This window comes from Sesamum indicum, linkage group LG9 (assembly GCF_026168435.1).
Source record: "Sesamum indicum cultivar Baizhima isolate 11 linkage group LG9, ASM2616843v1, whole genome shotgun sequence".
In the NCBI taxonomy this organism is placed as follows: domain Eukaryota; kingdom Viridiplantae; phylum Streptophyta; class Magnoliopsida; order Lamiales; family Pedaliaceae; genus Sesamum; species Sesamum indicum.
In genome coordinates, this window is record NC_142665.1 from 14,710,969 (window position 1) to 14,735,944 (window position 24,976).

At 33.2% G+C, this 24,976-nt stretch overlaps 3 protein-coding genes and 1 long non-coding RNA gene across 5 annotated transcripts; 3 read left to right on the plus strand and 1 right to left on the minus strand.

The window, feature by feature from the left end:
* Positions 1-1,834: 1,834 nt before the first annotated feature.
* LOC110012600 (uncharacterized) lies at positions 1,835-14,970 on the minus strand. Of its 2 annotated transcripts, none has more exons than XM_020696896.2 (3): positions 14,741-14,970; positions 14,211-14,396; positions 1,835-2,414 (listed from the first exon to the last, which is right to left on the minus strand). In XM_020696896.2, exons 2-3 carry the CDS (start codon positions 14,349-14,351, stop codon positions 2,007-2,009), a joined length of 549 nt encoding a protein of 182 aa, XP_020552555.1. In that variant the 5' UTR covers positions 14,352-14,396; positions 14,741-14,970; the 3' UTR covers positions 1,835-2,006. The 2 variants fall into 2 exon arrangements, with proteins under 2 accessions (XP_020552555.1, XP_020552554.1); XM_020696895.2 differs by having other exon boundaries at positions 14,211-14,370; positions 14,741-14,967.
* LOC110012601 (uncharacterized) lies at positions 6,670-8,606 on the plus strand. Its single transcript, XR_002287821.2, has 3 exons — positions 6,670-6,841; positions 7,511-7,576; positions 8,397-8,606. It is a non-coding gene; the product is annotated as an uncharacterized LOC110012601 (long non-coding RNA).
* Positions 14,971-19,093: 4,123 nt separating the features above from the next.
* On the plus strand, positions 19,094-19,900 carry LOC105171273 (uncharacterized). Its single transcript, XM_011092331.1, has one exon. The coding sequence runs from the start codon at positions 19,094-19,096 to the stop codon at positions 19,898-19,900; it is 807 nt and encodes a 268-aa protein (XP_011090633.1).
* A 1,977-nt stretch (positions 19,901-21,877) lies between these two features.
* On the plus strand, positions 21,878-23,283 carry LOC105171275 (uncharacterized). Its single transcript, XM_011092332.1, has 2 exons — positions 21,878-22,045; positions 22,774-23,283. Exons 1-2 carry the CDS (start codon positions 21,878-21,880, stop codon positions 23,281-23,283), a joined length of 678 nt encoding a protein of 225 aa, XP_011090634.1.
* The last annotated feature ends 1,693 nt before the right edge of the window (positions 23,284-24,976 follow it).

Below are 24,976 nucleotides of genomic sequence, written 5' to 3' on the forward strand. Positions count from 1 at the left end.
TCAAAGAATAGAGCTCATATCGATTAATGAGCACGGGTTGGCATTGAATGCCTCCTATTGTGCGTTAAGCCATAATTTTCTTTATTAGAGATTTGGGGACTCTAGTAAAATAAATAAAAGAGCTTTTACTTAGTGAAACTTCCTCTCAGTTCAATTACGAGCAAAGTAACCAATTTTTCTCATAGCACTTTGCTATTTGTTAGTGTCACTTGTCTATAAAAAAGTGATGTACTTATCACTCCATGGATCAAGTTTTTACTTATCATGATACTCTTTGTTTAATAGAATAACACTTTAGTTGGTTCAGTACGAGTAATAAGTGCATCAATTTCCTATTTCAACTTCAAATCTCATCTATTTTAAATACGTTTTTTATTATTTTAAACACCATTTTGAACTTCATTTTATGCTCTATAGCATAGCACAAAAATATTTTGACAAAAACAACAAAATCAGGTTTGATTTTCTGGTCAAAGTATATAAATACAAAATTAGGTTTGATTTTACTCACGGACCACTCATCCGATTTTCACCAAATTTTAATCACATGATCTCCACATTAAGACCTATATCATGCTTTAATAGTTGAAACAAATTATGCAAAAAAAATTCTTGCATAAAAAACTTTCTTGATCAATAAGGCAATTTTAGCTTGACTAAGCATAATGGCTCTAATACCACTGTTGAAACATAACAATGGGTAATCCATGAAATAAACGATCTCGCATATGATAAATAATATATGTGCATGCTAATTAATCAATTAACACACTGACACATAATTGTGAATCGAATTAACCTTAGCAGCGGAAGTATGTCGATCCACATATGCGGATCTGACTCGTCTACTCGCCCAAGTTTTTTATTGGATCACGAACACATCCACTATGTTTGTTTTCATTTTCAAGTTATCTTTGGGACAAGTCAAAACATACCCAATATTTGTCATCATTCAAAAACACCTTATCTAGGTGTTTTAAACTGTTTTAGTAGAAATACATATATATATATATACACACACATATACATACATATATAAAAAAGGCATAACTTGACAATGAATAGTAATTTTTGTCTCCCAAATCACAACATTAAACATACAATACTTATTTTAAATTATTTTCAAAAAAAATCCAAACATACATACTATCTCGAACACATACTTATTTATCTTTATTTTTCTCTCTCTATCTCCACAAAACACAATAAAACACTTAGAAAATAAATCCAAACATTAGGATCGTCTTTCTCGTTGATTTAAGACCACCCCACAAACATCTTCAATATCTCCCCAAGTTGGATTTTGCTCCAAATATTGTGAAAAACTACAAATACGCCTTGCTCGCTTTGGTGGATTATAACCTACTCATTTGCACACCTCAAATCTATGGGTCTATTGTGATTCTCCATGGAAGAACATAGAGAAAAATATATAGGGAGAATATTTCGAGAGAGTATTGTACGCTTGTGTATATGTCTCTTTGATCACAACTACGTACCCTATTTATAGGTATACTCAACCTTGTTGTCCCTAAGAGGAGTTAATATCCCAACATACAATCAGAAGACTACAAACTCTACTTCAGATAGCGTCTAACCCTATGAAATCTTTATCCCAATATGTATTTAAAATATTAAAAGTCTACTCAAATATAGATGCATATTAAATAACGGGTACACAAATGGAACCCAATATTCAACACTTTATTTCATAGTTCTTTACTTCAATTTATGGTTTGAATTCTTACTTTTATCTCTCCTCAATTACACGTTGCTTAATTTACTTGACAGACCAATTCTTTCACAACCAAAGACTATTTCAACTGAAATGGAGTACACTAAAAAACCTTCGTTGCAGTAAATGAGAAAGTCTACAGTACAGAGAGAGTCATACAAGAAACAACTTCTAAACAAACCTCCCTCTGCTGCTCCTAAACAAGTTTGTTATACATATCAGCAAACTAGAAGTCATAAACACAGACAACTAGCAACACTATCGTCTTGATTCACTTCTTCCTCTTCTTGGGAGGTTGTATGGCTTCCTCCTCCTCAACCTCCTCATCCTCCTCTTCCTCCTCATCCTCGTCTTCCTCATCTCCGGCTTCCTCCCCATCCTCATCCTCGTCGTCCTCATCATCTTCGTCATCATCCTCATCGTCATTAGGGTCCTCTCCCACCTCCTGTTCAGCACCATCTTCCTCCTCGCCGTTTTCTTCCACCCTGCCCGGACCATTTCCTGCACCAGTTTTGTTTCCATTAGTAGGGTTTCTGTCCTCCTCATCTTGCACATCATCCTCCTCGGTGTCGGGATCACCATCGTCGTCGTTTTCCTCGGTGTCTACTAGTTTCTCGGGGTGAGATGTATGCTCATCTCCTCTCAACTTAGATAGGTTTGTTAGTAGGTTCATGGATTCCTAGTTCATAATGGTATTTTTCAATTATAAGATTATAAATCGATGTAGATATCACATATACACATAAATTAAGAAAATTTTTGTCCAAACCAAATTTAACTTAACCCAATCAATCACAGAGTAAGTGTATCACAGTTGCTATGTGATAGGTCACTTTTCCTTAACTATACATCAATCGCACGACAAGCGTATTGCCTTTTTATATGATTGACTCAACTTCGATCAAACTGGATACAGACTAGAATTTCCCTATAAATTAAGTAAAATTGCCAACAAATTCACTATCATAAAAGGCTAGTAAAGGCCCAACAATTGGATCAACTAAATGGGCTTAGACTAAAAGGCTCAGCAACTCCAACCCAATTTGACTTGGGTCGAACCCAATTTCCATAAGTGAATCCGTCAATAAAATGATTTGTTTCCATAAGTGAATCCGTCAACAAAACGGGTCGGACTTGGGGAGGCGTCCACAAACATCGTACGGATAATTACACTATCCTTACATGAAGTTTGATGTAAATATATAAATTTCTTATGATTTAAAAAATTATATTTAGTATTTTTTATATTTATTTTATCTAATAAATAGACCTATACGTTAGTTAAAACTCACTAATTTGTTGCTATTATCAAAAACGTTAATTGAAAAATCATATTTATCTTCAATTGACTTATATTCACTTATTGCAAGTTAAATAATTTTTTTCTAACTAAAATATCCTTATAATGCTGAAAATATATCTCCTTACTAGCATTATATATTACGAATAAATCAATTAGGAATGCAAAAGAATTTGTACTTAATTTTTTTGCTAACATCAATAAATTCGGTGAATTTTTAACTAATTGAAGGGTCTATTTGTTAAATAGAAACAAAAATCAAAAATACAAAATGCAATTTTCAAACCATACAAAGTTTGCGTGTAATTACTACACCAAACATATGAGGAGGCAGTGGCAGATAGACAGGCGAATATTCTAAGAACATCAATCAGATGCAAATTTTAGGGGAAATTATTAAAAAATTTTAAAAAAAATTAAAAAAAATACAGTGAAATTGAAAGCTTTAAAATTTTGAGTGACACCGCGTTCTTAAAACGTGGTGCCACAATTTTTCTTAAAAAAAAAGTGTTTAATCAGTCACCGCGATTCAAAATCGCGGTGACTAATTTTGTAAAAAAAAATTTCGAATTTAACTAGTCACCGCATTCACTGAACGCGGTGACATAATTCTATAATAAAAAAAATAAACAGTGAAAGAAGATAGCGGTTCTTCACTGAATTCAAAAAAAAAAAATGTGGTCAAAGCTGCTGTGCCCCCGCTGGTTGTGCCAGCGGTGGCACAGCACCCCTATTCTCCCGTGAATTGCAGCTCACACTTATTTAAATGTGAACTGCAATTCAAGCTTCTCACCATTGCACATTTCTCACTATTGCACACTTCTCACCCGAGAGAAAAAAATTTTATTTGAAACCTTCCAATTGAGAGATGTAGAAGAAAAAATTCATAATGTGTGAAATTTTATAGAGAGTTAAAAAATAAGAAAAAATTTTGAGTGATTATGACTAATTTTGGTTCTATTGATACAAGTGTTTTGTATAAGCAGTTAAATCATCGATCGGAAGATGTGTTCCGAGCTACGGATACAACTTTATACGTACAATGCGGTGACATCTTTTTTTTGCATCCTTCAACTAGCCTTACGTCACACTCATGTTTTGCAAGTGCTCCAAAATATGGAGTTTTTGAGTGTTTTACAGTGTGGGCATATCGAAATTGACACCCACCTAATAACTGCATTAGTAGAGAGATGGTATCCCGAGACGCATACTTTCCATTTCTCGGTTGGCAAGGCAACTGTAACACTGCAAGACATCGCTATCTCTGGCCACTCCTAGTGGAAGCTAATCTTATTACCGAGATAGATACAAGGTGTAGTACTCAGCAATAGCAAAATTATTGTCATCAATGGTTGGGTTTTATGCCGGATGAAAATGCTTTTAGATGGTCCAAAATAAAACTGACAGTGTTACATGAGTATCTACTTGAAAATACGTGTGATGAAGATAACCCGTTCAATTATATGCTTCCTCGTTCAATACTTTGATTTCTTCTATTATTCTATCAAATTTGCGGGAATTGACTTCTACCCCAGCTCTCCAACACAGATTCTTCAACTAGATGTTTTTGAATTTGTTGTTAAAATTCGAACAGACATGACGTAAACAAAATCGATGAACTCTGCAAGGAAATTTGAATGCGGGAACATGATTAATAACATTTATCAAATCATTGTGCCGGTCTGAAATCAAACAAACTCTATCATCCTCACACGGCAAAAGATATTTGAAAAGCATTTTTAGGAACCAATGTCATGACGCAAGTGATTTTACATCCACGAGTGCAAATGCTAACGGCAGCACCTGTTGATTTGCATCTAACGTTACTGCTACCAGCAGTTTATGCTTATATTTCGTGTACAAATGGGTTCCGTCTACACTTATAACGTCTCGGCAATACCGAAATCCCTCAATGCATGGTTTGAAAGCCCAAAAAATATAATTCAACATGTACCGCCCCGGCCTATCTGTTTCCACATGCAACCACTCCACAACGATCCCCGGATTCTATTTTTACAATGCCGCCATATATTTGGGTAACTTCTGAATAGAACTCCCCCAAGTACCATACACTTGTTCTCTAGCTGCTTTCAAAGCATGCCATGCCTTATGATATGGGATTTTAAAACTAAATCTATCTTTCACAATCTGTTGGACATATTTTATATCACAAGATGGGTCTTGACGAACCATACCCAACAGATGTGTTGCAATCATACTTTTCCCTAAGTTACCATGGTCAATAGAAATCTCATTCATTAGGCATGTATGTGGTCCGACATACTTGGTAACTTTAAATAATCCCATGTTTGATTTGAATATGACTCTTATCATCCAATTGCACCCAGTCTGTTCATCATATTTGCAAGTAACTTTTCATAATTTTTTATTGCTCTCCACCACTCGGTATTCTTGTCTTGCAAATCGGACCGAATAATTTTGTAGACTTGCTTTCAAATGGTCCTTAATCTTAAAAACAATTCCATTAGCGAGCTCTTCAATATTTGAGTCGTAAAAATTACCCCAGCTGCTAGTAGGGATATCAATGGAGTTAGCAGGCACTTCTGCATGTGTTGTGCTGAAAAATGGAATAACCGGATATTGGTTCATTCTGTCAGGCACGGCAAGCATGTTCAAATTAAACTACTCTTGTACTTGGCTTACTGACTCATCTATATTATCACCAAGAATATCCACCATAATAATGATGATGATGGTGATGTAAGTATACCAATTATGATGGATGTTTTTGGTGATAATGTAGATGAAGCCTACTTTAATACTAACTTATAGTATTAAAGATAAACAAACTTTTTTCAATTAAACAAGGAAAAACAGCTAAAATTTGAACTACAAGTTAGTATTAAAATTTGATATAGTTCAAATTTTAGCTGTTTTTCGTTGTTTAATTGAAAAAAGTTTGTTTCCCTTTAATACTACAAGTTAGTATTAAAGTAGGCCTCATCTATATTACCACCAAGAACATTCATCATAATTGGTATGCTTACATCACCGTCATCGTCATTATTATTGCGGATGTTCTTGGTGATAATGTAGATGGGTCAGCAAGCCAAATATAAGAGCAGTTTGATTTGAACATGCCTGTCGTGCCTGACCGAATGAACTTATAGCCGATTATTCTATTTTTATACACAACACATCCAAAAGTGCCAGCTAACTCGATTGATATCCCTACTAGCAGTTGGGATAATTTTTACGACTCAAATACTGGAGAGCTCGCTAACGAAATTGTTTTTAAGATTAAGGACCATTTGAAAGCAAGTGTACAAAATTATTCGGTCTGATTTGCAAGACAAGATGTGACGCCCCAAAAATTATAATATCTAATTGGGGGATTAATTGGTAAATTTTGTATGAAACTTAGTTAATTAGTAAATAAATTGTGCTCCATAATTGGAATATAATAAAATTTGAACGGATGAAATTGGAGCACGTTATAATATTTGAGAGCAAATTATATTAATTAAGAAATTTAGAAGGGACGTGATGGGTATTTTGATAAAAGACTTAATTAAATAAATAAAATAATAATAATATTATACATATATATATATGTAAATATATATATATATATTAGTAAGTAATAATAATATATATATGTATATATATATATATATGAAAGAGAGAGAGAGAGAGTTGAGAGTGGGCTTGGTGGGCCATCACCCCCACCGCCTCACTCTCCTCTCTTTTCCTTAAATACACACACAAGCATATTACATACACACATGCATAACACACACATAAAAAGTGAGGCTTGCTCTTGCGCAGGAAAGAAAGAAACAGAGGTACGATTTTATCATTTTAAATTTTATTAATTTATATAATTATATTATTTAATTAGTTTATTTACTAAATGTTGTTTATACTAAGTGATGCACTATTTAATCGGAGTATTTTATGAGTTTGGCTATTTAAAATAGTGTCGAATTAAATATTAAATTGGATATAAAAATGATATCGTTGGTCGATTAGATTGTTAAATTTATTAGATTTGAGTATTGCTATAGCTAATTTATATAATTCCATCGGAATTGTTAACTAAATATGCAATTTTACGTATTGTTATTTAATTAAATTATATAATAGCGAGAAATTGATAAGAAATCCTTAGGAATATTCCGAAAACTATACTTAAGAAATAATATATTGTTAAAGAGGAAGAATGAGGTTTTAATGATAATTTAATTTAAGGATGTTATTAAAAATGATAGTTATAAATGTATAAGGGGTTTAGTTAAATAAATTCCTATGAATCACTTGATAAATTATAAATATTTTTATTGAAGCCTATAGTGTCTAGTTATTGAGAAGAACTAGAATGAAAATTTATGATTCGATAGAAGTGGAATATTAAAGAATTATTGAAAATCCATACGAATAAGATTTAATATTATATTTAAAAGAAATTACAATATTCTCGATATATTAATTGTATGTGATATAACCCATTATAGGATACGGGGTGAGGTGAAAGGACCGACAATTAGCGATTGAGTAAAAAGAAACGTTGTGAGGTTGAGGTAAGTAAATAATTAGTATTACCTATATATGTTCTCTTATTTGTGGTATTACTATTATATGACTTTATGGTTCATGCTGATATTGTTTTATCTGAAAATATATGCGTGGTGAATGGTTGATTTGATTGATAATACTGTGTACGTGGAATGCGAAGACATGTTGAAATATCATGTTTGTTGTATGTTGTGTTGTGGGTGTCTAAAAATGAGAATGTAATGATATATTGTTTTACATTACTAGTTGCTTACAAGAATGGTGATATGTGGAAATGAGGGAGTGGTGGAAATTGAATATAATTGTGGCGTGAATACCCCTTGATATGTTGAAAAGTCTATAAGGCAAAATGAAATGAAAAGAGCTTTGATGCGATATGAGAAAGAAATGAAATGAAAAGAGCTTTGATGCGATATGAAAAAGATGTGATGTGAAAAGAGCTATGATGCGAAATAAAAGAGTTATGATGCGAATTGAAAGAGCTATGATGCGAATTGAAAGAGCTATGATGCGAAATGAGATTGATGAGCCGGCTGTCAAGGGGATTCACTTAAATTTATATGACAGTGAGATTGAGTTGACGGGAAAAACACGATATCACCTTCTGGTAAGCAAACTGGGGAAAAAGAAAGTTTAATTGATTATTTTATTGTGAGATAGCTATGTGGTGTACTACAATTGATTATGTTGGAGTTAAATTGACTGTAATCCATGCATGTTGCCTACTTGTCATGTTTGGGCTGTGTTTGATGTACATATATAGATAGGGCTGATTATTTACTTACTGAGTGGCAGGCTCATCCCTCTGTTGACATTTTCTTTCAGGAGTAACTTTGAGATATCTGACTGTTGAAGAATAGGTCTACACACTATACTCAGTCAGGTCGGGCCAATATGTTGTTTCTCCTTTTTGTCAGCTCTGTACAAATCTTATTTTGTTTGTATAAAGAGAACGTAGGAGTGGAGATTAACTGTGGTGGACTATTCGAGGTGTTTGATTTGTATATATGATGTTGTGGGTTGATTATGTTGTTATGACGTTGGGGTTACGTATTCATATGGATTAAATTATTATGTGCATTTATATTTATAAACACAGGGATTGCTATAAGTATGACGTTTAGGGTAGATATAGCCCTTGTAGCGAAGGGGGTGCTACACAAGAATACCGAGTGGTGGAGAGCAATAAAAAATTATGAAAAGTTACTTGCAAATATGATGAACAGACTGGGTGCAATTGGATGATAAAAGTCATATTCAAATCAAACATGGGATTATTTAAAGTTACCAAGTATGTCGGACCACATACATGCCTAATGAATGAGATTTCTATTGACCATGGTAACTTAGGAAAGAGTATGATTGCAACACATCTGTTGGGTATGGTTCGTCAAGGCCCATCTTGTGATATAAAATATGTCCAGCAGATTGTGAAAAATAGATTTAGTTTTAAAATCCCATATCATAAGGCATGGCATGCTTTGAAAGCAGCTAGAGAACAAGTGTATAGTACTTGGGGGAGTTCTATTCAGAAATTACCCAGATATATGGCGGCATTGTAAAAATAGAATCCGGGGACCGTTGTGGAGTGGTTGCATGTGGAAACAGATAGACCGGGACAGTACATGTTGAATTATATTTTTTGGGCTTTCAAACCATGCATTGAGGGATTTCGCTATTGTCGAGACGTTATAAGTGTAGACGGAACCCATTTGTACACGAAGTACAAGCATAAACTGATGGTAGTAATAACTTTATATGCAAATCAACAGGTGCTGCCGTTAGCGTTTCCACTCGTGGATGAAGAATCACTTGCGTCATGGCGTTGGTTCCTAAACATGCTTTCCAAATATCTATTATCGTGTGAGGATGACAGAGTTTGTTTGATTTCAAACCGACAAACTGGTTTGATAAATGTTATATATCATATACCCACATTCAAATTTCCTCGCGGAGTACATCAATTTTATTTACGTCATGTCTGTTCGAATTTTAACAACAAATTCAAAAACATCGAGTTGAAAGATTTGGTTGGAGAGCTGGGGCAGAAGTCAATTCTTGCAAATTTGATAGAATAATGGAAGAAATCAAAGCATTGAACGAGGAAGCATATAATTGAACGGGTTATCTTCATCACACGTATTTTCAAGTAAACATTTTCGTGTAACACTGTTAGTTTTATTCTGGACTATCTGAAAGCATTTTCATCCGGCATAAAACTCAACTATTGATGATAATAATTTTGCTACTGTTGAGTACTATACCTTATATCTACCCCGGTAATAAGATTACCTTCTACCGGGAGTGCCCAGATGATAGCGATGTCATACAGTGTTACAGTTGCCTCGCCAACCAAGAAACTGAAAGTATGCGTCTCGGGACGCCATCTCTCGACTAATGCAGTTATTAGGTAGGTGTTAATCTCAATATGCCCACACTGTAAAACACCCAAAAACTCCATATTCTGGAGCACTTGCAAAATACAAGTGTGACGTGGGACTAATTGAATGACGTGAAAAAAAGATGTCACCGCGTCGTACATATAAAGTTGTATCCGGAGCTCCAAACACATCTTACGATGAATGATTTAATTGTTCATACAAAACACTTGTATCAATAGGACCAAAATTAGCCATAATCACTCAAAAAAATTTCTTCTTTTTTAATTCTCTACAAATTTTCACACCTTTTGAACTTTTTCTTCTACCTTTCTCGATTGAAAAGTGTGAAATGAAAATTTTTTCTCTCGGGTGAGAAGTGTGCAATGGTGAAAAGCTTGAATTGCAGCTCACACTTATGCAATTCACGAGTGAATAGTGCTGTTGTGCCACCGCTGGCTCAACCAACGATGGCACAGCACCATTGTCACAAATCAGCTTGCAAAATTGCAGGCTGCTTTGACCCTATTTTTTTCTATTTAATTCAGTGAAGAACCGCTATCTCATATAGCAGTTCTTTCACTGTTTAGTTTTTTTTATTATAAAATTATGTCACTCCGTCCAGTGAATGGGGTGACTAGTTAAATTCAAATTTGTTTTTTACAAAATCAGTCACTGCGATTTTGAATCGTGGTGATTGATTAAACACTTTTTTTTTTAAGAAAAATTGTGGCATCACATTTTAAGAACGCGGTGCCACTCCAAATTTTAAAACTTTCAATTTCACTGCATTTTTTTATTTTTTTATTAATTTCCCCATAAACTTGGGGCTATTTTCGGCCAATTCTAAAAATAACTCATAATGATACAAATATATTTAGAGAAGTTGGTTTTCCTAAATTTAATCTCTGCATCCAATTTCTTAATTTAAATCCTATAAAAACAAATTATCTACTAACTATTATTTATTATATCTTATAAACTCATACAAGTATAAATTTTTTATTTTAACCAATTGATATATTTAAATATTTGAATATACTGAACAATGTAATTAATAGAATAAATAAAACAAATATATATCTTTTAACAAATTCATTATTTAATTTTGGATAATACAAATGAGAAAATCTCAAAATATAATATTCCTTTCAAAAGACACAAAATTATTTATGCCAATTATTTCCACTTAAATCATATCCCCTAAAGAAAGAAGTTCACAATTTTGTTAACATTAAAATTGAAAATAGTTCGAACTATAATTTTCATTTTTTTCCAGGTAAATTACCTTATCACTTATCAAATTACACAAACACCTCCTATTTTTATAAAATTACAGCTGCAGCCCTTAAGGAGTGTTAGTCTAATATTTTTCGAAAGATGTTGGTGTAAGTTTAACTCAGGAGGTGTAGCGAGTTATTTAATTTTTTATTATAAAAAAAAAGAAAATTTATATTAATATAATTTTTTTAAATATATTAATAATAATATAACGAGTCGCGATTTTGAATCGCGACTCGATTAAAAAAGAATTTTTTTTTTTAAAAAAAGTCCCAAATCGGGATTTCGAATACCGACTTCAAGTCAACTTTTTTTTTGTTTTTTTAATTAAATTTTGTTAATTAATTATATAATTTTATTTAATTATGTATAATTAATATATTAAAGTTTAAAAATAAAATTATATTAATATAAAAAATTATAATATTAAAATTATATTAATATAAAAAATTATAATTAAGTGTATAAATATAATATGTATATTTTTTCTTACAGTTGTAAAAAATACAATGAAGTATATAATTATTTTTGACAATCCAATACTAGTACATTTGATTGTGTAGAAGAATTTCTTTGTTAGGATTGTTGCCTTGCACGCGTTTGCGTCCAATCTATCTCGTTGTGAATAATTTATAAAACTATATTATTGGCTATTTTATGATTTTGGCTATTTATATTAATATTCAATTAAACATCACATTTGATATAAAAATAATATAATTGATTAATTAAATTATTAGATTTGTTATATTTAACCACATGCGTAATTCTATGTATTGTTGTTTAATTAAATTATATAGTAATGATAAATTAATAGAAAATTTATAGAAATATTCCAAAAAATCTTCTTCACAATCAGATGTGCCGGTATCGGTTTGTCAAGAATAATTGTATATTTCATTGTATTATTTACAATTGTACAAAAAAATATACATTATTATATTTGTGCACTTAATTATAATTTTTTAAATAAATATAATTTTAATTAATTATATATAATTAAATAAAATTATAACTTTAATATGTTAATTAATATAATTGTAATTTTAATATGTTAATTATGTATAATTAAATGAAATTATATAATTAATTATTTACAATTTAATTAAATGAAAACAAAAAGAAAAATTGCCCAAATCGTGATACACAATCAGATATACTGGTATTGGATTGTCAAGAATAATTGTATACTTCATTATATTTTTTATAACTGTACAAAAAAATATACATATTATATTTGTACGCTTAATTATAATTTTTTATATTAATATAATTTTAATATTATAATTTTTTAAATTTTAATATATTAATTATACAATAATTAAACAAAATTATATAATTAACTAACAAAATTTAATTAAAAAAACAAAAAAAAAAAGTTTGCACTTGGAGTCGGTATATTCAAATACCGACTCCAAGTCGGGATTTTAAATACCGACTTCAAGTCGGTATTCGAAATCCCGATTTGGGACTTTTTAAAAAAAAAAAAATTCTTTTTTAATCGAGTCGCGACTCGTTATATTATTATTAATATATTTAAAAAAATTATATTAATATAAATTTTTTTTTTATAATAAAAAATTAAATAACTCGAGGTGTAGCTGTAATTTTATAAAAAATAAAAAATATTTATGTGTTTTAGCTCCATCCGTACAGGTCATCAATATATTTTAAACCCTTAATATTTATAGTATATGATTCATACAATACATTCTAATTCAGACACTGTTTTCATTTCAAAAAAAATTCAAACACTTTTTTAACACATCAATAATTCAAATCATCAAATCTATAAAACGAGACAAAAAAGAAACAATAAATTACGATAGATGCAGGCATTCAGTCACGTCCGTATAAATCGAATTCACTAACAATCATGAATTTTTCCTTTTGAAAGCTCCAAAATTATTCATTAAAAAAGGGGGGAAGAATTAATTTTGAGTAGATCACAAAGTCAATTAATCGCTTGGTTTTTTGTCTTTTCAATTATATCATGAATTTAAATTATAAAAATATTAATATATGTCAATTACCAATATTAAATATTATTGGTGTTCCGTAACCCACCATTTGTTTCTGCAATAGTTGTGTTATGTTATAATTTTTTGGGCTCATTACTGTGAGGGTGGAAACCCAAGAGTAGTATCAAAGTGGTGGTTCCTACCTCCGGCTCCGACGTGGTAACAGATCTCTAAACCGCTCTTTTATTTTTTCTGCAAATTGTTTCGATTATTGTGAAATATTTTCTGTGGTGAAATATTTTTTTGTTGTAAACTTCTTGCTATGTATCTGTTGTGTGCAATCTTATGCTCAGTGCATTAAAAATGTTTCTTTGTGGATAGCCTTTGCGGTTGTTAGTCTTTGTGACTCGGCCTTTGGTGGCTGTGGACTTTCCACTCAGATCTGGCTCTCTAGCCTTTTACTATTTTATTTATTTTGTTCTTGTATTTTACTGTTTTATTTTTGTATTATTTTGTAAATAAGTTTGTATATTATAAGGGTTGAAAATCCCACAATTTCTGTAATAGTTGATTAGGATAAACTCCTAACAAATATATAGGGTGAATAGCAATTTATGTGATATTGAAAATGAGCACATTACCCCCTCCCTATGAAATAAATATAGCAATTTACCTCCCTATACTTTTTAAAATGAAGTAATTTACCTCCTTATACAGTGAGCTAAATTGCTTCATTTTAGAAATTATAGGGGGGTAAATTGTTGTATTTAAAAAATATAGGAAGGTAAATCACTATTTTTTTTTTCCTAAGGGGGTAATTTACTTATTTGTAATATCACAAGGAGATTGTTTGCATTTTTTCCCAAATATATATACTGATATTCATAGAAAATTACCGATAATAATTTATAAAAATACTTGACCAGCTAATTTTGTGGACATTTGAAAAAATAATTTCCTCACACAATAAAATTGTTTTTAAAAAAAAAACAACGAGTAACGGTACTGGATTTGATTACCTGAGTGAGAATTGAGCCGACAAGCTGAGCTTTGACCAGAACAAAGAGAAGTGAAGCCGCTAAAGCCGCTTCGCCGACGGCGCACATTAGCAGGCTTCGCTTGAGCGTGGTTAGCTTAACTAAACCGCAGTTAATCTCCATTTTTCAACTTGAACTTCAACTGCAGAACAACCATGGCCGTCAGATCTACACTGATTATTGCTCAATTAAATTACAAAACAAATTACTAAAAAATTAAACTCGACGAAGACGACAGAATTCCACTTTTCTGTAAAACAAATAAATAAATAATAATAATAATTCATAGAAATCAAGAAATAAAAAAAAAAAAGGTTTCTGTCAGAAAAAGAGAATTTTACAGCGAAATTGAGGGAAAACTGAGTGTAAAATAAAATTTTGAGAAATTACGGAAATTAAAAACTACTCGAAATTCTGAGGTTTTGCTGAAAATTATGAGGAAATTGAGCTGAAATATATTCAACACAAAAAAAAATTAAAGTAAATGAGAATTTCGCGGGTGAAGAACTTACCGGGAACGTCAGATCTGAGGACGGACGGAAGAGATCTAGGGATCTGGTGAGCTAAAAGGCGGAGGAGAGGAGATCTGAGGCAACTTTCATCCTGGACCGTCTGATCGAGCGGAGGGAGGTGTAGAGACAACAGGGTGTGGATATGACTGCAAGGAAGAGGCTGAAAGAGTTGTGGTGATTCTTGGGAGAGCTGACCGTACTCCCTCCAGAGGGGGTTCGGGCAGGCCGGGCAGCGTTCTGATCAAGCGAAATATATGCTGGTAAGTGCTGCCCGGAACAAGTGTGTTTAATTAAAGTTAATTTGGTAATTGTGATGTAAATTAGTTTTTTTTGCATAATCTCTATTTTAATTATTTATTTTTGGTTTTATTTTTATTTCAATTATAAAATAAATTTTAATATTTTATTCTAATTGTACCCCAAAAAATGAGAAAAGGGAAATAAATGAAACTCCCATTTTGGGGTGTTCATAAAAAACGCATGACCGTCCCAACCGATCAGTTCAACCCAAATCGTACCACAATTGGTGGGTTAAGGGTGGGTTGGGTTGGTCTTGGTTTTGAAAAAAAAAATCATATTTTAGCAATCGAATTTAGTTTTACATTTACATAAAACCACATTGACTGTGTTCGACTGTAGCAATAGTAATAATAATAATAATAATATCAACAACAAAAACAACAATATATTAGAATTTATATAAAAAAAAATTATAATACATAAGGAAATATCCAAGACAATAATAATAATTACAATACTTTTTATTATAATATATCTATCTTCTATATTATAAATGTGTGAATAATTTGTCATGTTTTATGTTTCTTCTTTTATTGTGATGCCAATATATACTTTCATTTAATAATAGAATTATAAATGTATGTGTCCAAATAAATAATTTTGCAATTAGCTTTTATAATATAGTTGTTAATTATCTATATAGTTGTTAATTATCTATATAGTTGAATAATTGAAATAGAATTTCAATAAAATAAATAATGATAAAGAGTTTTAGTCAAAACTAATAACTATTTAATAAAAATATTTAAAAAAATTTAATAGTAACTAGGAAAAATATAGAGGGTACATAAATAGAAGAAGATACGATATAAAAACTTGAAAAAATATATTTTTTTATAAACAAAAGTAATTTGTGAGACAATGTCTCATTATTTTTATTGTTTGTTTATGTAATGTTATCATCAAGGTAAGTAATGTTTATTGAAAAATATTTGACAATAAATATTAATCTATAATTAAAAATACCAAGTAAAATAAATTAAATAAATATATTTATTTTATTTTAACGTATTTTTATACTTGTGAAATGTATATGCACGTACTTTTAAATTTTCGTATGCTTTACTTCTTCATATAAAAAAAAAAAAATCAATCACTATATATTTTTATTTATCTGTCTTAGTCATCGTATATCCTACACACAAATACATATATATACATGTGTGTGTGTGTGTGTCTTTATGTGCTTGTTGTAGATGATTTTATTTTTTTGTTACAACATATTTTCATAATCATTTTATTTCATTTAATATTTATGTAATATTCATATATTATTATGATCAGTTTAATTTACAATTTAATTCGCAATAAGAGTTTTTTTCATATTCTTATTAGAAAAAAGTGATAAGTTTTTTATAGTGTAAAATACACGTTGTCCCCCTGAACTATTTTTAATGTAACATTTACTCTCCTAAACTAACAAATGTTATACTTATCCCCTATTAATTAAATTTTTAGACAATATTGTCCTTATATTATTTATAGTTCAAACAATTTATTTTTCTAACAACTTTTGCATTTTAAGTTTAATTAAAAAAATTTTAATTGAAATAGTTATTTTTTAATAGTAATAAAGTAATATATAATTAGTGAACTAAATAGTTTGAATTTCATTATATTTTACAGACTCGAAGTTAAATAATGAATGCGAACAAAAAGTTTCATGAAAATATTTCATTTATTGGATATAAAATTAAGTTATTAACTATGTACTTTTTTAGATAAAAATGAGTAATTAAATGATTTTTTAGTATATTTTTTAAAAAAATACATGATAAGATATTTATGTTTATTCATTTTTTTCCTAAAAATATTTAACTTTTGGTTAAATATATATTTGTCATTTTTTTAAAAAATTATATATTAATTGTTGATTATAATATTAATTTATACTCCACTTTTAATTTAAATTCTTTTCTTATTAAATAAAAATAATTAAAAAAATAACTTGATGGTGATTTAATGTGCAAAATACTAAAATGTATTTATTCAAAGCAGAAGGGGCATTTTTGTTCAATCAAGAGGATAAATATTATATTTTTTAATTTAGGGGGATAAATGTTACGTCAGGAGCAAAGTGTATCTTACCCTTTTTTATATTTATTTTTATTCTTCTATAATAAATATATAACTATGTATATTTCACATATTGCAATTGATATGGCATATTTTTATATTTTTGCTAACTATCACTAGAGGAAAATGCATTTATTATGATAAATAATTATACCAAAAGCATAGGTAGTCGTAAAATACTAATATAATTGTACAAGTGATTGATTCTATACTAAAACAGCAAAAACCGTCCCAACCCAATTAAACCGCAAAGTGTGGTTTTGATGATTGTCGGGTTGGGCTTAGACTAAGTTTCCAAAATCGCAAAAATTGAATTAGGCGAAAAATTACCTTAATTGGCCCAACCAACACTGTGTACACTTTTACTCTCATCAAAATTTGGTTGTTTATTGTATTTTTATTTTGTTGTTAAAAAATTATAAATATAATAATATAATAGAAACAATTTTCTCCGCAATATATTCGCACCAAAAGCAGAAATTATTGCAGACACCACTTAGACGTGACGTGCATTTTATTTAATTTGGATAATTTGAGTTATTACAAAAGTTTGTTGAAAATGTTAAAAGTGAATAAAAGTATGGGTGATTTTATTAATTTGTTTGGAGTCAATAATTTCTATAAATATCAAAATATAGTGTTAAATCTTTGTTCGTAATCCCACGTAATGGGAAATTCATTTTGTTGCAAATTTTATTCTTTTTCAAAATAATAATTGCATAATTATGCCAATATTTCAAAAAATAAGTAATACATCGATTCAATTAATATATCAATATTCAATTAATACATCAATGCAACTAAGAATAATTAAATAAATTAAAATAAACTCACACAAAAATGAGATACATACATACTCGTCCCGTAAGACTCACACTCATAATTTCAAATTTATTATGGAACCATCATGGATTGGTTTTTTTTAAAATAAACCAATTACAATCATTTTGATTAACAAGAAAGAAGATAATCTGGGGCGAGGAGGAGCATCAGTAGTGCAGTTAACAAGGGACGAGCTCCAGAGAATGATGGAAGAAGCAGGTAGAAAGAATGACAACTACTTAGAGATAAGGATACACAAAGGTTATCGAGAGAGGCGAACATGAGAGAACTTGGAAGAAGTTGCGAACCAGCGACCTCAGAAGCTGGTTCCAACAGTCAAATCAGAGCCAAAGCAAGAGAACCAGTAATATCGCGTGCGGAGATGGAGAGCGTAGGTAAACAAATTGAACTACTGGGAAAACAGATTGATGAGTTGAAAAAGCGAGGAGAATTGGTCGCCCATAATAGAAATTTGCCTTTCAGCAACAAGTTATTAACTCAGACAGTAGATCCTAACTTCAGAATGTCGGATTGTCAAAATACGATAGGACTAAAGATCCCTAGAGCATGTGACAGCATTCGAATTGGTGATGAATTTATATAGATAATCTAGTCCGGTTATGGCTATTTATATTTGTTACTACTCTTGCAGGGAAGGTGCAGGAGTGGTTCACGAGCCTACCAAGCGGGAGTGTTGAATCTTACGAACAACTGCTGCAGAAGTTCGGTTTTCATTTTGCTAGCAAGAGAAAGCAGAAAAGGTCAGCAACATATTTGTTCACAATACGACAGTAGGAGGATGAGTCGCTAAAAAGTTTTATGGGGAGATTTAACAACGAGATGCTAGAGGTCCAGGATTTGAGAATAGATATGATGGTAAGCATACTCATAGATAGGCTGAAAAAGGACCACTCTCTCCCGCCTTGGCACGCGACCCGCCTACAGATGTTGAATAACTCATGGTCATGGCACAAAAACACATCGACGAAGAGAAGATGAATGCCATGAAAGATGGGGAACTGACAGAACCGAGCTCGAGACAAAAATTTTAATCGGAGCAGAGAAGTGAGAGAAGGAGAAAATCAGCGAACAAGGCATGGTAAGAAAAAAGAAGCCTTGTATCAACCCAAGTATCATAAGTACACTCCATTCGCGATGACCAGAACCAAAGCTTTGATGATGGTTGAAAAGTCAAACGTGCTCAAATGGCCAAGACATACCAGATTTACACCCGCCAAGAAGTTCTCCAACAAATACTGCAGATTTCATCAAGAAAAAGAGCATGATACAGAGGAATGCTTCCAGTTAAAGGATGAAATTGAAAGATTGGTAAGACAAGGATACTTTAGGGATCGTATATTGAGTGAGCATAAGCCAAAGAGAGATGACTCAAGGAGGAACAGGTCGAGGAGTAGGGATCGCCACTCGAACTCCATGAGGGAAGATAGAGTGCCAGCGACCAAGGAGAATGCCCCGATAAAGGGGGTAATCCATACAATAGCGGGAGGTCCAAGTGGGGGCAATTCTAGGAGAATGAGGAAGCAATATGAGAGAGCAAGTGGATCGAACAGAATTCGCGAATTTGTGATGAACGTAAAGAAAAAGGAGGAAATTTCATTCAGTAGTAAGGATAAGCAACAAGAGATAGAGTCGTTGAACGACCCCATGGTCATTAGAATGGACATCGCCAACTTTATAGTGCATAAGGTGTTGGTAGATAACGAGAGTTCAGCCGATATCATCTTTAAAGATGTAGTGAAAAGGATGGGACTCGAGCATGCTAAATTGGAGCCAGTAAAAACCCTGCTCGTAGGATTCGGGGGCAGTGAGGTTACATCTTTAGGCACTATAGAGCTACCAGTTTCTATAGCGGATGAACCTAGGCGAAGGACTTTGATGGTTAGATTTTTGGTAGTAGACACCCCGTTCGCTTATAATGTGATATTGGGAGACCGGGTTTGAATTCGGTTAGAGTAGTGGTCTCAGCATACCATATGAAGATGAAGTTTCCAACAAAAAATGGTGTCGGAGAAGTGTCTTGTGACTAGAGAGAAGCAAGAAAATGTTACAATTTTTCAGTGAAGGGTGGTTCGAATAGCAAGAAAAGGAAGATCGAAGAAAATTCAGGACCACGTACCTATGAGGTTGATCGCATGAAGCCTAGTGAAGAACACAAAGTCGTGGAACTCGTCGAAGGGAATCCTAGTAAAATGACTAGAATAGGAGTTCACATGGGGGGATTGGGAACTGCTATGATCTAGTTCTTGAGGGATAATATAGACATGTTTGCTTGGAGTCCTTCAGATTTCAAGGGTATCAACCTAGAGTTAATAGTGCACAGACTTAACGTTGACCCAACGATGCGACCGGTGCAACAGAAGAAGAGATCGTTTAGCACAGAAAAGAATTGCATCAGTGAGGAGGAAGTAGCAAATTGCTGAAAGCTGGGTGTGTGTCCGAAGTCCATTACACCGATGGCTATCGAATGTGGTGGTCATCCCGAAAGCATCAGAAAAATGGCGTATGTGCACGGATTTCACGGACTTGAATAAAGCCTGCCCAAAGGACCCTTATCCGTTACCAAGGATTGATGTTTTGGTCGATTCTACAGCAAGGTATGAGATATTCTCGATGATGGACGCTTATCAGGGTTATCATCAAATTTACATGGCGAAGGTGGATCGCTATAAAACTTCCTTTATAACTCATGGTGGAATCTATTATTATAATGTGATGCCATTTGGCTTAAAAAATGCAGATGTCACCTATCAACGTTTGGTGAATAAGATGTTCAGCGAACTCATCAGAAGAACGATGGAGGTTTACGTGGACGACATGCTGGTAAAAAGCAAGAGGTCGGATAATCATCTTGAACATTTGAAGCAGGCATTCACGATAATGATGTCATATGGTATGAAGCTGAACCCTAATAAATGTACATTTCGAGTAAGTGGTGGAACATTTCTGGGATATATGGTCAGTGAACGAAGAATTGAACCTAACCCGGAGAAGATTGAGGCAATTATGGGCTTGAGATCGCAGGCTACGATCAAGGAGGTACAGAAACTTACAGGTAAGATCGCGTCCCTTAATCGCTTTCTTTCTCGAACTACAGATAGAAGCTTACCATTTTTTAAAGTATTGAGAAAAACAAAAGACTTCAAATGGGATGAAGAATGTTAGAGGGCTTTGCAGGATAACAAAAGCTATCTCATGAAACCTCCGCTGTTGGCCAATCCCAAGGAAGGTGAAGTGCTCTTCTTGTACTTAGCTGTATCGGAAAACACAGTTAGTTCGGTGCTAGTGCGCGAGTTCGAAGGAATCCAGAATCCTATCTACTATGTTAGCAAATTGCTGCAAGGGGCCAAAAAGAGATATTCTGAGATGGAAAAGTTAGCACTAGCATTAGTTGTTACAGCTAGGAAATTACGACCTTATTTTGAATCTCATAAGATAATTGTGCTCACCAATTACCCTTTGAAGTATGTTATGTCGCGACCTGAAGCATCGGGAAGATTGGTGAAATGGGCAATAGAGTTGGGAGAATATTATATAGATTATCAGGCTAGGGTCACACAGAAGGCACAAGTGTTGGTGGATTTTATGATCGAATTAGCTGGAAACCCGATCAAGGAACAGAATAATAAATGGATGTTGCACATGGATGGGTCTTCTAACGCTAGTAAGGGGGAAGCAGGAATATGGATTCAAGGGCCCGAGGGGGCAGAGATCGAAGTCGCAGCAAAATTATCCTTTCGCATCACTAACAACGAAGTCGAATATGAAGCCCTGATTCTAGGATTAGAACTGGAGTACGAGGCAAGAGCCAGAAACTTGGAGGTCTTCACAAACTCGCAGTTGGTTGTGATGCAAATAGAAGGGACCTACGAGACACGGGAGAGGTAAATGAATTTGTATTGGAAGGCAGCGAAGACATGGATGGATAAGTTTGACAATTGTGCGATCCAACAAATTCCTCGCTATGAAAATGATAAAGCGGACGCATTATCTAAGTTCGGAGCTACCATGGCAGGTATAAAGGATCGCAGAATTACAACAATAATTCGTGATAAGACAGTGATCACCGAAAGTTTGAATGTAGAGATGGTATGTGAGTCTAAGTCTTGGAAGGATGCGATCGTGAAATATTTAGAAAATGGCATCTTACCTGACGATCCCATTCTAGCAAAAAGGATAAAATTCAAGTCCGCACGCTTCACGCTCATTTGAAGACAGTTATATAAAAGAACTATAGATGGCCCGTCACTAAAATGCTTGAATGAAAAAAGAGTTGAGTACGTGATGAAAGAAGTCCACGAGGGATGCTGTGGAAACCATTCAGGAGCGAGATTGCTTGCCCAAAAGATCATGAGGCGGGGATATTTTTGGCCGACGATAGTGAAAGTCGCGAGAGAATTTGTGAAGAGATATGACAGCTGTCAAAGGTATGCGTCACTGATACATCAACCTGCAACCTCCATGGAGCCGATCAAGATCGCATGCCCCTTCGACCAGTGGGGTATAGATATCCTGGGACCATTTCACCCAGCTCAAGCTCATAAAAAATTTATTATTGTAGCAGTGGAATATTTCTCAAAATAGGTAGAAGCCGAAGTCTTGGCTAAGATATCGGAGAAGGAAGTGATCAATTTTATATGGAAAAATATTATTTGCCGATTTGGGATACCTAGAGTATTGGTTTCGGACAATGGAACTCAATTTCAAGAAGAATTACGAAATGGTGCAAGGAGCTGAAGATCGCGCAACATTTTACCGCTGTAGGCAATCCACAAGTAAATGGACAGACTGAGGTCACTAATCGAACTATCTTACAGCATCTAAAAACGCAAATTGTGGCTAAGGGATCGTGGGTCGAGGAACTGCCAGGAGTTCTCTGGGCCTATCGAACAACCCTGCAAACTGCAACAGGTGAGACTCCATTTTGCTTAGTTTATGAAACTGAAGCCATTATCCATATAAAAATGGGTGAGGAATCCCAAAGGGTCATGACGTACGACTCTGAGACCAACCAAGACGAAAGGAGTTTCGATCTAATCACAATTGAAGAGAGGAGGGACATGGCGTATGCGAGGATAATGCATCATAAGGGAATGATGATGAAAAACTACAACCGGAAGGTGAAACCAAGGCAGTTGCAGGTGGAAGATCTCGTGCTAAAAATAGTTGAAGTGACTTGCCATGTGGGGAAGCTCGACCCCGCATGGGAAGGACCATATAAAGTGATTGAAATTAAAAAGAGGGGGACTTATAAGTTGAAAGACATGCAGAGGCAGAAGTTACCGCGACCTTATAACATACACAACTTGAAGAAGTTCTATGCCTGAAGATCACTTTCTTTTCTCTGTTGCGCCTGAAAAAAGCCACGTGTAAATGGATCTGAGAAAGATCGATTTCTTTTCTCTTTTGCAACTGGAAAAAAGGCCACTCTTGTACATGAATCTGATAAAGATCGGTTTCTTTTCTCTTTTGCGCCTGAAAAAGGCCACGCGCTTGTACATAGGATCTGAAAAAGATCTTTGTTTTTCCTCTTTTGCCCCTGAAAAAGGCCACCCGATTATACATCAATCTGAAAGAGATCACCTTTTTTCTTTAGAGCCTGAAAAAGGCCCAATATATAGTGATCTGGGAAAGATCAGGATTTTACTTCTTGGAGTTCTAATTCGACGGTTTGAGCAAGATCCAAATTTTACGAGCTTGAAAAAGGCTCTGGAAGAGATCTAACTTCATGCGATCTGAAAAATATGCATTACTTGGAGCTTGATGAAGGCCATTAATTCATTAGTTGATCTAAGAAAGATCTCATGCGATCTGAAAAAGATCCATTACTTGGAGCCTGATGAAGGCCATTAATTCATTAGTTCATCTGAGAAAGATCCCATGCGAGCTGAAAAAGATGCATTACTTGGAGCCTGATGAAGGCCATTAATTCATTAGTTGATCTGAGAAAGATCCCATGCGATCTAAAAAAGATGCATTACTTGGAGCCTGATGAAGGTCATTAATTCATTAGTTGATTTGAGAAAGATCTCATGCGACCTGAAAAAGATGCATTACTTGGAGCCTGAGGAAGGCCATTATTTCTTTAATTGATCTGAGAAAGATCTCATGCAATCTGAAAAAGAGGTATCGCTTGAAGCCTGAGGAAAGCCATTAATTTTTTAATAGGTCGGAAAAAGATATCACGCGATCTGAAAAAGGCAATCAAAATTAACCCACAATTCTGGTTACAAAAGGGGAATATACAAAAATCCAACACAATTGAGTTTAGTCCGAACAACAAAACAAGGAGTCCAACTCAAGACAACAAAATGACAGAAGAATAATCTGATCTAGCTTCTCAAAAATCTCAAAAAAGAATTAAAGTTTGTTCCTACTTCTGATTCTCTATCTCATCCAGCAAAACGGAGAATTCATCCTCTTGCTCAGGAGGGGCGGGCTCATCGGGGTAAGTTTGGAGTTTGCCATCAAGAGAGGGATTTAAGCGTCGTTGATTGAAACCCTCTACGAACGCACCTAAGGTGTCAAGTTGAGCCTTGCAGGTATTGAAGTCCTTGTTGAAAAAGTTTTATAGTTTTTATCTCAACTGCAACCTGGAATGCAGGAGCCTTCATGAAATATTGAACAACTTGTATTTGAGAACTGGCAAGCAAGCTCTGGTGTTATTCTATGCTTATGCGACCAGCTCGACCTTCTTCGACACCCTCTTGATGGCCAGCTTCATAACCTTCTTTTAGGCCCTCAATGCGACCATCTTCACGACCAACAGAGAACCCATCTTTCTTGCCTTCTACGAAAGCATCTTCTTTAGCCTCCTTGACTGCAAAAGCTGATAGTTGATTCTTGAGTTCCAATACTTCTGTGGTCAAAGCCTTCTCTTGGGTTTCCTTTTCATGCATCAATCAATTCATTGTAACTAATTAAATATATTCATTATAATATCAATTCATTGTATACAATTAATTATTATATTCATATACTCATGTTCAATTCATTGAAATTACTTAAATATACATGTTT

Bases quoted from the DNA above. Each gene is read 5' to 3' on its own strand.
- LOC105171275 (XM_011092332.1), top strand. From the start codon at position 21,878: ATGGATAAGTTTGACAATTGTGCGATCCAACAAATTCCTCGCTATGAA. The intron at 22,046-22,773 runs GTATGTGAGTCT...ACTATCTTACAG, and splicing joins AAAGTTTGAATGTAGAGATG to CATCTAAAAACGCAAATTGT.
- LOC105171273 (XM_011092331.1), top strand. From the start codon at position 19,094: ATGACCAGAACCAAAGCTTTGATGATGGTTGAAAAGTCAAACGTGCTC.
- LOC110012600 (XM_020696896.2), bottom strand. From the start codon at position 14,351: ATGGAGATTAACTGCGGTTTAGTTAAGCTAACCACGCTCAAGCGAAGC. The intron at 2,415-14,210 runs GTAATCAAATCC...ATTATGAACTAG, and splicing joins TCGGCTCAATTCTCACTCAG to GAATCCATGAACCTACTAAC.